This window comes from Pelodiscus sinensis, chromosome 19 (assembly GCF_049634645.1).
Source record: "Pelodiscus sinensis isolate JC-2024 chromosome 19, ASM4963464v1, whole genome shotgun sequence".
NCBI classification, from domain to species: domain Eukaryota; kingdom Metazoa; phylum Chordata; order Testudines; family Trionychidae; genus Pelodiscus; species Pelodiscus sinensis.
The window spans coordinates 3,535,110-3,550,859 of NC_134729.1; the positions used below are offsets into that span (position 1 = coordinate 3,535,110).

Below are 15,750 nucleotides of genomic sequence, written 5' to 3' on the forward strand. Positions count from 1 at the left end.
CTCGTGCCCCCCCTGGAATTTCTTCATGCCCTCCCAAAAGGGGCACACCCCATGGTCTCTAGATCATCTCTGACAGGTGTCTGTGCAACCTGCTCTTAAACATCTCCAGAGATGGGGATTCCACACCCTCCCCAGGCAATTTATTCCAGTGTTTAACCACCCTGATAGTTGGGAAGTTTTTCCTAACGTCCACCCTAAACCTCCCTTGCTGCAGTGTAAGTCCATTCCTTCTTGTCCTGTCCTCAGAGGCCAAGGAGAACAATTTTTCTCCCTCCTCCTTGTGACACCTTTTTAGATGCCTGAAAACCGCGATCACGTCCCCTCTCAGTCTGCTCCTTTCCTAACTAAACAAGCCCAATTCTTTCACAGCTCGTGTTCTCCAGACCTTTCGTCATTTTTGTTGCTCTTCTCTGGACCCTCTCCAATTTCTCCACATCAGGGAGAGATTTATGCGCAGGCTAAGCCAATTCCAGGCCGGATTTCCGCACAAACTAAGGAAGATACAGCTCCAGGCCTCCGAACACAAAAACGACTCCCTTTTTGTTGCATCCTTCCCTCGCTGCCGGTACAGAGGTAAATATAAAACTTGATCATTTCTATTCTCATTGTTCTTTCTGTCCAAATAATCCACTTTGGGGGGTGGGGTGTTTCTATGGGGCCTCTTAAATGGGACATAGCTCGCGGCCTCAGCATGTCTGAATCCGGCCCCGATCCTGAATATCAATTGCTCCCTAGATGAAGCTTTGAGAGTTCATTTTTAACTCAGTTATCAATGTGGACAGGTGACAGCGCTGATGTGATCCATTTAAACTTCTGTGCAGCGCTCGACTGGGCCTGGGGCAGAGCAGCTCGGGTGCTGCTGGGTTGGTCCAGTAGCGCGGCCGCTCCTCGGCGCTACTGGACCAACCCAGCAGCACCCCAGCTGCTCTGCCCCAGGTGTCCTGATTCAGCCACTGCTGAAACTGATCAGCAGCGGCTGAATCAGGACTCCTGGGGCAGAGTAGCTGGGGTGCTGCCGGGTTGGTCCAGTAGTGCCAAGGAGTGGTGCTGCGGAACCAACCGGCAGCGCCCCACCTGCTCTACCACAGGCCCCGGGCTTTGCTCCACATCTCCCTGGTCTGCTGAGGGGGGCACTAGCTGCATCCCCCCCAGCAGACCAGGGAGACGCTGAGCAAAGCAGCGCAAGACCCGGGGCCGGACCCGCGGCGCTTCCAGCTGATCTGGAAGCGCTGCGGGTCCGGCCCGGGTCCTGCGCCGCTTTGCTCCCCGTCTCCCTGGTCTGCTGGCTCCCGCAGCAGACCAGGGAGACGGGGAGCAGCTTTTCTCGCCCCGGAGGAGGCGGGCGGCGGGACCAGGCGTCCTGCCGCTCCAGTCCTCCAGGGTGAGAAAATCCCCGTTCGTATCTGCGGATCCGACATAAGTCGGATCCGCGTAACTCGGGGACTGCCTGTATTACCATTCCTGTAGGCTTAGAATACAGCCGGTCCCCGAGTTGCAAACCGTCGACTTATGACTCTTCGCAGTTACGACCAAACGTGTCGTAAATGGCAGACCCCGAGTTACAAACGTGATCCGCGCTTACGAACAGCGCGGTTGCGTGTAACTCAATGGGGTCCGACTTACAAACGGACCGAGTTACGACCAATTGCTTGGTCCGTAACCGGTTCGTAAGTCGGGAAGAGGCTGTATTACTCAACAGAAGAAATAGGGATTTTTTTACTCCATTGGATCAGGTCAGACAGTCCCCCTCTCTATGCCCATGTGAGAGGCAAGCAGGAATGTGTCATCTCTCCCCAAGTGAAGCTTAAAGCTAAAAAGACCCCAGCTGTGCGACATTCTTTTTAACGGGGCTCAGTCGACTCACAGTTCCTTTTATCATTTGCGCTGCCTGGCTGAACTTGCTTGACTACGAGTCATTTTACCAGGTGGTCCCATATTCAGCTTCGGGAAATTTGGTCCTTCTCCACCCCCACCACTCCGGCAGTTCCCCTCCCCGATGGGGATTTTTCACCCCCACTTCCTAGATGTCCTCTCCCCACGGCTCCGCCGAGTCCCTCAGTCCTGCCCCATGGCCTCCTGCACACCCAGGTTTGGGGAAACCCGTCCCACACCGGGGCCATCCCACCTCCCGGCTAATCCTGGACCTGTGATCAGCAGTGGCAGGGCGGCTGGAAAAAAAGCCTCTGGGGGAATCCGCGTCATGTGACCCATGAAAAACTCTTGACAGAGGATGCAGGAGAGGAGTGGATCTAGCGCTGGGCTGGCCTCAGGAGAGCAGGAAATAGACACACACACCCCACCCCACCAATCTGCCAGTGACCTGCTGGGTGATCTTGGGTGAGTCGTGGCACGTGCCTCAGTTTCCCCTCTCTGTGCCTCAGTTTCCCCTCCCCCCCTTTGTCAAACTAGATTTCAAGGCCCCAGTTTTTGCAGTTCCTTAAGTCTCAGGGTGAGGTGGCTGAATGTCCTTTAAAATCTGGCTTGTCTTGCTTTCTGTCTGTGCCCGTCTGCCTCGGAGGGGGGCCAGGATCTCTTTTGGGACGTGGGAAAGGAGGAAAGGAGCCAGTTAGCCCCCCCTGGCTAATGGCAGGGATCTGCTGGCTGGATTCCCGGGGCTCTGTTGCAAGAGCCAGGGCTTTTTGAAGGAGGGGAGGAGGCTAACCCCAGGCAAACAAGGCCAATTAACCTGGGCACCCGGGTTCAGCTTCGGGAAATTTGGTCCTTCCCGTGCTGATGGAGAATCAGCTGATCAGGAGCTCTTAGTGCACCACCATGACCAAAAGGGCTAATGCGACCCAGGGATGCAGAACCAGGGAGATCCTAGAATCCTAGGGCTGGAAGAGACCTCAGGAGTCATCGTCCAGCCCCCTGCCCAAAGCAGGACCAACCCCAACTCCATCATTCCAGCCAGGGCTTTGTGAAGCCGGGACGTAAAAACCTCGGATGGAGATTCCACCCCCTCCCTAGGGAACCCATCCCAGAGCTTCCCCACCCGCCTAGGGAAATCGTTTTTCCTAATCTCCAACCTAGACCTCCCCCACTGCAACTTGAACCCTTTATGGATCGGTGGCCGCTGACCCGCAAAAAAAAAATCGGTCGGGGGCTGCACAAAAGCGAGAAGCAAAACCAAACCAAACCAAAAAATCTCACTGATGAGGCCCCAACTGAGCAGAAAGACAATCCGCCACATCCCCCTCACACACCAGAGCCTGGGGGGACCAGGCTAGTAGATTTTTGTGGGGTCCCCTATACTCTGGGGAGGGGCCAAAATGAGGGGTTCAGTGTGCGGGGGGCTGCCAGGAAGCAGACTGGGGCCGGGCGGGAGAGGTGCAGGAGCAGGTTAGAGTTTGGGAGTCTGGGGAGGAGGAGCGGGGTAGGGGTGCGGAGCTGGGCGATGCTGGTGCGGGGTCCCCAATGCTGGGGGTGGGGAGCCCCCAGCTGCGGGGCCCAGATCCAGGCAAGCCTGGGGCCAGCTCCAGCCCCCGGGTCGAGGGGGAAGCCCGAGCAGATGGAAGAGCCTGCCCTAAAAGAGACATACGCCTGCCGCCCCCGGCAAAGGCGTCCTTTGCACCCGCATCCTCTCAGACCCCTGCAGGGAGGAAGAGGGTCCCGCTTTGCAATGCAGCATCCCCCGGCCTTGTCCAGAGGGAGAGTCCAGCAGAGGCGTCCCCCTCTTCTCCTCTGGCTCCGGCCTCTGGGTAGAGGTTGGCTGTGCTGTGGGGCGTCGGGTGTTCCTCTGGTTGGACGTTCTGCGGGGACGGACCCGTCCATCCCACCAATCGCGGCCTAATGTTTTCTCTTTCCCCAGCAGGAGCTGGGTCAGGCTGAGAGAGACCTGGGCAGAGGGCAGGAGCCGACAGCGCCGGAGGCTGCAGCCGAGCAGGGCCCCAGGTAAGGGGGCGAGTTCCAGGCTGCTCCCCCAGCAGCGCGTCCGCCGGATTCACCCCAGTTGGGGGGAGGGGGGACAGATCCTGGTGCTGAGGGTACACTCTTGGCAGCTCTCGGTTTCACGGCGGGAATTTGCCCCCCCGCCCATGCGTCTCGGCCCGGAGAGCGAACAGCCGAGGTGCGGTGCAGACCGGCCCCGCCGCTGGTCCCACCGCCACCCCGTCAGCACAGCAAGTTCCTGAGGGCTGCTGCCGCGGGATGGGCTGGCCTGCCTCCTACCCCCCACCCGAAGCTGCAAGAGCACCCGGCCCCATGGACTCCAGTGGGGTGAGGCAGGCTCTGGACGAGCCCCACCCCCCACCACTCCGGCAGTTCCCCTCCCCGATGGGGATTTTTCACCCCCACTTCCTAGATGTCCTCTCCGCACGGCTCCGCCAAGTCCCTCGGTCCTGTCCCATGGCCTCCTGCACATCCAGGTCTGGGGAAACCCGTCCCACACCGGGGCCATCCCACCTCCCGGCTAATCCTGGGCTCTTTGCTCCCTGGCACAAAGGTCAACGTGTGATCAGCAGTGGCAGGGCGGCTGGAAAAAAAGCCTCTGGGGGAATCCGCGTCATGTGACCCATGAAAAACTCTTGACAGAGGATACAGGAGAGGAGTGGATCTAGCGCTGGGCTGGCCTCAGGAGAGCCGGAAATAGACACACACACCCCACTCCACCAATCTGCCAGTGACCTGCTGGGTGATCTTGGGTGAGTTGTGACATGTGCCTCAGTTTCCCCTCTCTGTGCCTCAATTTCCCCTCCCTCCCTTTGTCAAAATAGATTTCAAGGCCCCAGTTTTTGCAGTTCCTTAAGTCTCAGGGTGAGGTGGCTGAATGTCCTTTAAAATCTGGCTGGTCTTGCTTTCTGTCTGTGCCCGTCTGCCTCGGAGGGGGGCCAGGATCTCTTTTGGGACATGGGAAAGGAGGAGGGAAGGAGCCCGTTAGGCCCCTCTGGCTAACGGCAGGGATCTGCTGGCTGGATTCCCGGGGCTCTGTTGCAAGAGCCGGGGCTCTTTGAAGGAGGGGAGGAGGCTAACCCCAGGCAAACAAGGCCAATTAACCTGGGCACCCGGGTAAATGATTTACCCCGATCCCGCAGTGCTTAGCAGCCGCCAGGAGGGATCCTGACTACAGAGGAAAATCCCCAACTCCTGCTGGGACAGCAGGGGCTGTCAGGGAGGGCTGTTGAGTGGCACTAAACCCAGGGGAAGTCCAGTGCAGGGAGTAGGAGGAAAGTTTGAGCCCTGTTGTTGATAACCCATCCCTGAGCCGGAGGCAACGGACAGGCTCCAGAGGCCCAAATTGAGAGACAGACCCTTGGCCCAACCAGTTTCCAGTCACTGCCTACAAAAGGAGGAGGGTTATCCCCTTTGTGTAGATGAGGAAACTGAGGCCTGGGTAAGCAAGTGACTTGCCCAAGGTTGCATGAGGAATCGGTGGCAGAGCTGGGAATCAGACTAGAGATGTTAGGGTATGTCTACACTAGAAAGTTAGTTCGAACTAACGGACGTTAGTTCGAACTAACTTTCCTATGCGCTACACTAGCGCTCCGCTAGTTCGAATTTGAATCGAACTAGCGGAGCGCTTAGTTCGAACTAGGTAAACCTCATTTTACGAGGACTAACGCCTAGTTCGAACTAGCTAGTTCGAACTAAGGGCTGTGTAGCCCTTTAGTTCGAACTAGTGGGAGGCTAGCCCTCCCCAGGTTTCCCTGGTGGCCACTCTGGCCAACACCAGGGAAACTCTATGCCCCCCTCCCGGCCCCGGACCCCTTAAAGGGGCACGGGCTGGCTACGGTGCCCGTGCCAGGTGCAAGCCTGCCAGCACCCAGCTAGCAGACCCTGCACCTGGCACGGCACAGAGCCACCCACCCGATGCCCCCCAGCCCACCCCCTCTTGCCGGGACCAGGCTGGCGGCTCCCGGGAGCTTGCCCTGGACCGCAAGAGGCGGGCACCTTCCTGGGCTAGTGCGGACATCGTGGACCTCGTCCACGATCTCCGCACTAGGCACAGGAAAGTGGCCGTCTAGGGCAGGAGAGCTGCCAGCCTGGCCACCCAGGACCAGGTGTGCATGAAAATCAAGGGGGTCCACTGAGACCCCCGACACTGAGCCCTGAGCTTACAATGGCCGTCCTGGGTCAGACCAAAGGTCCATCTAGCCCAGTAGCCTGTCTGCCCACAGCGGCCAACCCTAGGGACCCTGGAGGGGATGGACCGAAGACAATGACCAAGCCATTTGTCTCGTGCCATCCCTCTCCAGCCTTCCACAAACTTTGGGCAGGGACACCACTCCTACCCTCTGGCTAATAGGACTCCATGGACCCAACCTCCATGACTTGATCTCACTTCCCTTTAAACTCTGTTCTAGTTGTAGCCTTCACAGCCTCCTGCAGCAAGGAGTTCCACAGGTTAACTATTTGCTTTGTCAAGAACAACTTTCTCTTACTAGTTTCAAGCCTGCTACCCATTCCTTTCCTTTGGTGTCCTCTAGTCCTTCTTTATGGGAACTCATGAAGAACTTTTCTGAATGCACCCTCTCCACCCAACCCCTGCTTTTACAGACCTCTATCCTGTCCCCCCTCCGTCTCCTCTTTTCTAAGCTGAACAGTCCCAGTCTCTGTAGCCTCTCTTCATATGGGACCTGTTCCCAACCCCTGATCATGTTAGTTGCCCTCCCCTCTCCCAGCCTTTCTCTTCCCCTCTCCCACCTCCTTTTCCCAGTCTCCCCCAGTTTTTTTCAATAAAGACAGAGTCAATGTTGGAAGAAACGTTATCTTTATTTTGTACATCAAGAAGAAGGGGGGCTAGGGAAGGGCAAGTGGAAGGAGGTGAGGGAGGAATGGGGTACGAGCCCCCGATGGGGAGGACTGGGCTGGCTCTGCGGGCTTCTGGGGGTGGAAGCTCTCCTGCAGCCCCCCAATTACTCCCTCTCCCCAGATGGCAGCCTGCGGCAAGTGCAGCCGGGCTGATGGCCGAGTGGTGTGATGTGCCCAGTGTGGGCACTCAGGGCACTCCAAGCCAGAACTTCTTTGCAAGCGGGGCACCCCTTAGAACTGTGTGTCCGGGGTGGGGGTCGGGACCCTTTAAGCGCAGCCCTCGGCTAGCCTGAGACAGTATCTCCATGCTCTAAGTCCTCCTTTTATGCCCTGCCGGCACTGCTTCCGGCCATCCTTAAGCCCTGTTCAGAGTCCACTCAATGTGGACTTACTAGTTCGAACTAGCAAAACGCTAGTTCGAACTAGTTTTTAGTTCTAGATGCGTTAGTTCGAACTAGCTTAGTTCGAATTAACTAATTCGAACTAAGTTAGTTCGAACTAGCGCTGTAGTGTAGACGTACCCAGAAATATCAGTTCATTGAATAGTCGATTAACCTCACGAATTCTTAATGGTTACTCGACTATTCTATAGTCCTTGGGGGTGGGGCTGGCAGCCAGGGCGCTCCAGACCCACTCCCGAGGAGCCCCCGCCACTCTGCCCTGCTGCCTCTGATACAGGGTGCCAGGCAGGAGCTGGTCCACAAGGGGAGCTGCTTTAAAAATACAGAGGCAGCAGGGCGGGGTGGCAGCAGCCCCTGCCCAGGGGGTGGATCTAAGCTCCCGGACCCACGCAAGCCGGAACTGAGCCAGGCTGCCTGTCCGCACTTTAATTGCAGAGCCGCAGCGGGGGTGGGTGCCGGACCCAGTGCGAGCCAGGACTGAGCTGGGCCACTGGCTAGCCTGCTAAAAATGTACTGGCTGGGCGGGGGAGGGAAATGTGTGTAGCCTGCAGCATAAGCCGATTAGCTTTTGCGTATCCGTTAATCCAGTGGTTCCCAAACTTTTCGGCATCACGCCGCCTTTTTGATTTTTGAGAAACCCTCATGCCGCCCCCTCCCAAAAAAATAGCAGCAAAACTTGGTGGGATTGACGGGGGGGTGTAGCTGGGTCGCCTCGCCCCCCCCCCCGGAATTTCTTCACCCCCCCCAGGGGGTACGCCCCCCAGTTTGGGAACCCATGCGTTAATGGGTTCATCGACTCCACTGTTACATCCCTACATCTGAGCCGGTTCTCCTGAGTCCACCAGCCCGTCGGACACCCCCTGAGACAAAGGCGGTGCCCTATAAAGCTTCTATTTCCTCTCCCACCCAGACGACCCCCCCCGGGAGCATGTGGCTGTACCTGGCTGCCCTGCTGGGGCTGTACTTCCTGCACCGATGGTACCGGGAGCAGCAGACTGTCGAGGGGCTGTCGGAGAAACACGTCCTGATCACCGGCTGCGACTCTGGCTTCGGGAACCTGCTGGCCAGGCAGCTGGACGCACGGGGCCTGCGGGTGCTGGCGGCTTGTCTCACCCCGCAGGGAGTGGAGCAGCTGAGGCAGGCGACCTCGGAGCGGCTGCAGACGGTGATCCTGGACGTCACCCGCAGTGACAGCATCGCCGCGGTGGCTGCCTGGGTGAAGGCGCAAGTGGGGGACAAAGGTGGGGCCCAGGTGTGGCTGTGCCCGTCCCTCACCTGCCCCGGGCCACGCCCCTTGCTGGAGACTCATTACGGGCGTTGAGTGCCGTCCTAGCTGGGGGCAGAGGGTGTGTGGCAAAGGCCTTCGCTGCGCTTTGCTCCCCTGAACGTCCCCCTGGATTAAGCTGCCCCCACAGGGTCGACAGGCTGTGACAGGCTCAGACGTGCCCGGGAACTGAAGCCACGCCTCCCAAGTCCTAACCACTAGGCCGTCCTTCCTCTTGGGCCTAGCCTGCTGGGGTCTGCGTGCCAAGGGGGCGTGGGGCGCAGAGTCGCCGGACCATGTGACTCACCCTGTTCCCAGAGAGCTGAGTGAGAGCTTTGCTGGTGTCCTCCGGACCTCCCCTACCGGCTCCGGGGTGGGGGGTGCGGCACAGCTCCGGGGAGAACAGCCCGCCCAGCCGTGGGGAGATCTGGGAGCGAGCTGCAGGTGGCGGGAGAGGAGCGGCTCTGTGGGACCAAGCTCTCCGAGCAGATTGGCACCGCGGACGGGGGCTGCTGCCAACGCGGGGCGGCAGCGAGCCAGCCAGTCCGTGCGGGGAGCTGGTTTTTAAACTGGCTTCCTTTGCGGACCAGCTCTGCCTGCCTCCCTGTGCTGCTGCCTCTGATGCAGAGGCAGCAGCGTGGGTGGCAGAGGGCTCCCCGGGCGTGGGGCCGGAGTGCCCTGGCTGTCCCGGGGACTATCGAATACTTGTGTGACCGCTGAGATTTCACGCGGTTACACGCCTGTTCAGTTGCATGATATCTGACACCCCTAGGAGGGACAGGAGAGGGGATAAGATCCCTCACTTATACGCCCCGCCCCACCCCATCTCTACCCAGGGCTGTGGGGCTTGGTGAACAACGCCGGCATCTCCCTTCCCGTGGCCCCCAACGAGTGGCTGACCAAGGACGACTTCCTCACGGTGCTGAACGTGAACCTGCTCGGCCTCATCGAGGTGACCCTCAGCCTCCTGCCCCTGGTGAAGCGAGCCAGGGGCCGGGTCGTCAATGTAGCCAGCGTGATGGGCCGCCTGTCCGTCTTCGGAGGGGGCTACTGCCCTTCTAAGTACGGCGTGGAGGCGTTCTCCGACAGCCTCCGGTGAGTCATCCGTGGGCACGGCCTCAGTGTCCCCCCGTCTTTGGACACCCCCCCCACATACACACTCACCCTGGCACACTGAGTCATCGGGCCAATCAGTGAATGTGCACATGGAAGTACTCCTGGCCGCACGCAAAGAACACGGACCTGAGGCCCGGCGCAGACGTGACACGAGTGTATTGATGCACAAAATGCACCTGCGTGTTGTCTCCCTCTCGTGGCTGGGTGAGGATTCGTTCCGTCACCCTGGGCTCTTAAAAACGTGCCCATTGTGGGCAGGTTAGCGGCCTCCCACCAGCGAGGAAGGGACTCTGGCACCCTGCCTAGCCCTGGTGAGTCAGGGTAGGGAAGGAAAGGGGAAACAGAAGCAAAGTTGGTGACTGTAGGCGAAGGGTGTGTCTCCCTCCGGCCAGCTGGCCTGTTGGCCCGGAGCAGGACTTCATGCCTTCTCGTTCGGGCTGCCGTGCGCGTCCGAAAGGTAGGGTTGTGGAGTGATTCCCGGGCGTGGCGGCGCGGCGAGGCCGGGCGTGAACCCACCGCGCCCCAGCTGGCCGCATGTAACGTCACGGTGCCTCGGCTCTCCGAGAGCTGCAGATCCACACCCGGCTCGCTGCGCAGAGAGCCTCAACGGAGACTTTTCTTTGTCCATGTGCCCGCTGCGAGGGCCTTGTCTCTACTGGAGCGCTGCTGGTGTTTATGTCCCTCAGGCGTTACACCAAGTGCTTCCAGCCGGTTTCAACACCCCCACTCTAAGCTGCCCTTTTCCTGAAGCCGGAGCACACGGAGGGGGGAGGGCGCCGGACTAACAAAGCTGGTTTGAATTCAGACCCCAAATTATACGGGTGTGACTTTCCTGGGTGCGTCCGGCCCCGGGCGTATGTCCGGGGCGCCATTTCCAAACCAGCATCTGAAAGGCCGACCCTACGTATGAACCAGCTTCTGGGAGCAACTCGGGATGTAAAAAAACGGTTCATAATGCAGCTGCTGCAGAGCCAGCGGCTGCCTGGGAGTGGAGCTAGGAACTGGCGTGTAACTGTAACAGAAACCGATACGCTGGTGCTTATGGGTTGGCCGTTTAAATGGTCCGTTTCAAAACGCAGCATGAAAGGGAAGCTGCAGTTTCATTTCCAAGTGTGATACCCACAATAGAGGTTTAAACAAAGACCTTATTGGGATCACCCGCTACATTCCACAGCCTAATGACATAAAAAGCCCAGCACCAGGTACTTAAAAGTACCTCTCGATCAGCTTCATTTAGCACGGTCGCTCTAACTGACGATTCCTTTCCCATTTTCTCTCCTTTCCTTCCCCGTCTCTTCTCTTTCTCTGCTCTTGATTTGGAACCTAGACCCCTTTAACTCCAGTCATCTGAAGAAGTGGGCTGTACCCACGAGAGTCCATCATACTGTCTATGGTGCGGCAGGACTATTCGTCGTGGCTTTAAGTTTTTACATCCCTATTAACGACCCTGTCCTGGGGTCAATCCATACCCCGTAGCCACAGGAGCAGGGATGCAGGAGGGGAGAGGAAGTCTCCTTGACTAGGACCCAAGCTGTCCTTCCCCACCTGGGCTCATCCCAGGACGAAGGCCACAGCTCTGCTCCCAGTGGCAGGAAACCCTGCTAGCGTAGGTTCAATTCCCAGCAACTCTCGGTAGTATAGCTTATACCGGCCTGCAAAAAAAGCACAAAGCACATGGATGCTGGTCTCACCCGTCTCCCTGATGTGGCTAGCCTGGTGCACGGGTCTGGTTTCAAGCTGGCCCAGGTCCCAGGAAGGTCTCGGAGCTGCCAAGCAGGTTGTGAGATGCTTCCGCAGCCTGACGGCCTTTTCCCAGGCCACTTTGGAAGAGCTCCGTGCCAACGGGAAAGCTTGGCCCTCTCATGACCAATGCAAGAGAGGAACCCTTCCCCGCCCTGTCTCGCCTGTGTCCTGTGACCGGACCGGCACCAGCTCCGGAAGCCAGTTTGATCCTGCAGAGGGAGGCCATCGGGAAAGCAGAGCCCAGCTTACCCAAAAGAGCCAATTCTGGGGACCGGACTCCTTCGCACCCGGGCCGTTATGTCGGTCACAAAGACCTACCAGAAAAGTTTCCCCATAGGGGAAGGGGCCGGGCAGACGGAACCACATGTGGAGGGATTCAGGATAACTCCTCTGTGTTTCATTGGCATCTACCTCACTCCACATTAACGTCCGAGTGTAGACAACCCCCAAAGCACCTTTATCCCTGTGCAGCTGTGTCTGCGGGGGTGGTAGGAGCCACCAGACGTGGCTTCCTGGGTCCAAGATGCATGTTTCAGGCCCCGTCCTGGGCCCCGGGGAGGGGCTGGACCCCCTCCCGGTTAACCCTGCGTCCTCCGGTTTCAGGCGGGAGATGCTGCCCTTCGGGGTGAAGGTGTGTATGATCGAGCCAGGCTATTTCCGCACCGCGATCACCAACGCCAAGCTTGTCACGGAGAACTTCACTCGCCTCTGGGAGCAGCTTCCGGAGGAAACCAAAGCGAGTTACGGGGAGATTTTCTTGCAAGGCTGTGAGTACGGCTCCCATCTTCCCCAGCAGCCGGCAGCTAAAACATACCCTTCCCTACTCCCCAGCCTGCATGGCAGCAGAGCCCCCTGTAACACTGAGGCTACGTCTACACTGCATGCAAATGAGGCACGGATTAGCATATTGTCATGTCTCATTTGCATAATTTATGCACACTTTTTTTTTGCGCAAAACCCCCAGTTTTCTGCAAGATCCTTATGCCTCATAAGGGTCTTCCAGGAAAAGGGGTTTTTGTGCCAAAAAAAAAGTCCACACTACTTTTTTTTCTGCAAAAACCCTTTGCACAAAAACGGTGTGCATAAAATATGCAAATGAGGTGCATCGAGATGCTAATCCACACCTCATTTGCATACTCACTGCTGGCAAAACCGGCAGTGTAGACGAAGCCTATGAGGGTCAAATCAGGGCGAGTTGCTTTGAGACCGGGATTTAGAGATCCTTTAGGATCTACAATATAACGATTGACTAATGAACGCCAAGAAGGAATGGATGGGAACTGAAATTGTTAAAGGAATCACGGTACATACGCCAGTAGTATAGGTCTCGGTGCAGGCTTGTGGCAGAGATGGGCGAATCCGATGGCTTAAAACAAGTCTCTGGAATACATCCTCTGGGAGGATGGGTCTGTCATGGCTTCTTCCCCACTCTGGCATGATAAATGCAGAAGTGGGGGCCAGCAAGAGTACCCCAAAGCCTTATCTACCAGGCTTTGGTATAAAACTTCCCCCCAAGATCTTAAAAACCTAGATCTTGGGAATAAAACTTCCGCTGCCGCCACCCAAATGTTGATAAAGAAATCAGGGGAAAGATCATTTGGGAAATCTTACCCCTAAAGCAAAAATCAGGGCACACCATTAACCACTGCCAGGTTAATAAAAAGAAAAGAAAGAACTTTTATTATTACAACAATATTCCGGTTGCAAGTATAATGACTAGAGAGGAAGGTAACAAAATATACTCATGGAGAAACTCCGTGGGCCTAGAACTTAGTTACAAAGAAAAGCCAAAACATCTTTTAAGCAGTGCCAGATCTCAGATCCCATACCCAATCCTTAAAACAATAAAACCTAACGAAACTGCCTAAACCTTACCCTACTTACAGAAAATGAAGAATGGTGTCTTGGAGAGAGAGAGAGAGAGAGACATGCTTGTCCCTCTCTGTAGCTGCAGAGAACATACCCAGAGACACAAAAGGGAGAAAGGAAAAAAAACCAAATTCCTTTGTCCCAGTTTGAAAAGTCCCACCTACATTCCTATTGGTCACTCCACCTGGCTAGGTGTAGTTAACCCCTTAATCCCCAGGCTGCTGGCTAACCCTCATAATCATGACAGGGTCCTCAGCCCTTCCAGGCGTCCATTGCTAGCAGAGATCCTTCCGTGGGGATTCGCCAGGTTGAAGTCCAAATGGAGGAGCCCTCAGAGCCTTGTTGATGGGAATCCCATTGTTCCGGCTGTGGGAAAGCATGTCCCAAGCCGGGGTTTGTCACATGAGCAAGTCTCGTGTCCAGGCAGGACTCAGCGCTAGCTAGGCAGCCGCCGTCCCTCACGTGCTGGCCTAACGTTCGCGGCAAAGCTCCTCGGATGTGCATTGCCCCCCCAATGTGCATTGTCAGTCAAGAGCTGCTATTCCCTTGACCAACAGTCTTCTCACAATAGGCTGGCCAAGCCTTCTGTTGTTGTGGGGGAGGTCTAGGCTGGAGATTAGGAAAAACTATTGCCCTAGGTGGGAGGGAAGCACTGGGATGGGGTCCCTAGGGAGGGGGTGGAATCTCCATCCCTAGAAGTGTTTAAGTCCTGGCTGGACAAAGCCCTGGCTGGGATGATTGAGTTGAGGTTGGTCCTGCTTTGGGCAGGGGGCTGGACTTGACTCCTGAGATCTCTGCCTGCCCGGGATTCTAGGATTTCTATGATGGCTCCCAGAAGCAAATATTTGAACGACAAGTACAGAGTCCACACTCCTAACTTCAGATCATGTTTGTATGTTCCTCTCCCAATCCAAACCCGTCGCCCCGCCTTCGTGTCACAGCACACGGGGCAGCTACCAGGCCAGAGTCTCAGCTGCTGTGCATTGTCCCAGAGCGGTTTTGCACCCCCACCTTGCACTCGTGCAAGTGACACCACGCTGTGCACGCTGTGACGGTTCGTTCCTGTGTCCGGGCGGCCACTTAGGCCTTGTGCAGGGAGGTAGTTGGGTGGTTTTGTTCCAGTCCTGGTAGCTCAGCCCCGCTGGCTGACGTGGATTGAAAAGCCCGTTGGTAAACGGGAATGCACCATTCTGAGAGGTTTGGACGTGCGTGTGGGTAGGGTTGCCAAGTGTCCGGTATTGAACCGGACAGTTTGATATTTTCGCCTCCTGTCTGGTAAAAAAAATTCAGAAAATACCGGACACCTAAAATGCACCTAGGGCCAGGCACAGACCACAGCACGGCCGAAAGCTTCATGGAGCTGGGCGCCCAGGTGACTTAGGCACCAAATTCCCCTCGCTGCTTTTGAACACTCCAGGGCTGTGTCTAGACTGGCCAGTTTTTCTGGAAAATCAGCCGCTTTTCCAGAAAAACTTGCCAGCTGTCTACACTGGCCGCTTGAATTTCCGCAAAAGCACTGACTTCCGACTGTAAGCAATCAGTGCTGCTTGCGGAAATACTATTCTGCTCCCGTTCAGGCAAAAGTCCCTTTGCGCAAAACTTTTGTACAAAAGGGCCAGTGTAGACAGCTCAGATTTGTTTTCCGCAAAAAAGCCCCGTTCGCAAAAATAGCCAATCTAGACGCTCTGTTCCGAAAATGCTTTTAATGGAAAACTTTTCCGTTAAAAGCATTTCCGGAAAATCATGCCAAGCTAGATGCAGCCCAGGAGGTTGTCCCCAGCCACCAGCCCTTTGCAGATCTGGCCCCTGGCACCAGTCGCTCGGCTGGTGCCCCTCCCCCCCCAGGAGCCCGGTTTCCAAATCCAGCTGCAGGTCTCCCAGTGCTGGCAGCCGGTGTGAAGTTGGTCTCATGGTCTGTCCGCCTCCGTTGGCCTCTCGGTCCAGCGCTGGTTGGTTCTACCCCCAGCGTGGCCTGACTGTGCTTTTGCCCACGCAGTTATCAGTAGCACCCACGACATGCAGAAAGCCTGCAACACCGACCTGTCCATCGTGACCGGCTGCATGACGCACGCGCTGACAGCCCGTCACCCCCGCACCCGCTACTCGGCTGGCTGGGACGCCAAGCTGATCTACCTCCCGCTGAGTTACCTGCCCACCTCCTTCGCCGACTTCGTGCTGTCGTGGTCCTACCCGCCTGTGGCCCAGAAAGCCACGTAGGCGCATGTGGCGGGGCTCCGCACAGCGCCCGGAGAAGGGTGCGTAAAAGTAGAAAGAGTTATATTGTACGAGAAAGATGAATTATATTGTAATAATTGAATAAGTTGGAGGAATACTGTTTGTCTCGGAACAGGAAAGAGATGATTATGTTTGTAGGTATGCGGATCAGAATGAAACCAGGTGTCCCTGGGATGACAGGAAAAGGAACATTAGGTATTAGGTAGAAAGTAATTGAGGTAGCCAGAGAGATATGGACAGGAGCTTGCTGTGTGCTTGATGTGGAAATGAAGATACTTGACTAGTCTCATCCTGATCATGTGAAGTTTTGCCACCTTTTAATCTTGTTAAGTTGCCTTTCTTCTGACTGTATAAATCAAAGGGGTTTGAGCCTTG

General features: G+C 56.6%; 1 protein-coding gene across 10 annotated transcripts in view; it reads left to right on the plus strand.

Moving 5' to 3' along the window:
* Nucleotides 1-15,750, plus strand: part of LOC102453846 (retinol dehydrogenase 16) — a 30,599-nt gene extending 14,849 nt beyond the window's left edge. For 2 of the 10 annotated variants that reach the window (XR_012896613.1, XR_012896617.1), the window contains 4 exons: nt 440-573; nt 2,228-2,337; nt 3,809-3,891; nt 4,442-4,567. Coding sequence is in view for 3 of the 10 variants with exons in the window: in XM_075901841.1 (XP_075757956.1) it covers nt 8,077-8,389; nt 9,249-9,507; nt 11,875-12,038; nt 15,137-15,357 (957 nt within the window). In the remaining 7 variants the exon portion in view is untranslated. Of the gene's footprint in view, nt 1-369; nt 574-2,154; nt 2,338-3,808; nt 3,892-4,441; nt 4,641-8,058; nt 8,390-9,248; nt 9,508-11,874; nt 12,039-15,136 lie in introns of those variants that run through there. The other 8 variants (XR_012896614.1, XR_012896618.1, XR_012896615.1 and 5 more) reach the window with 6 other exon arrangements.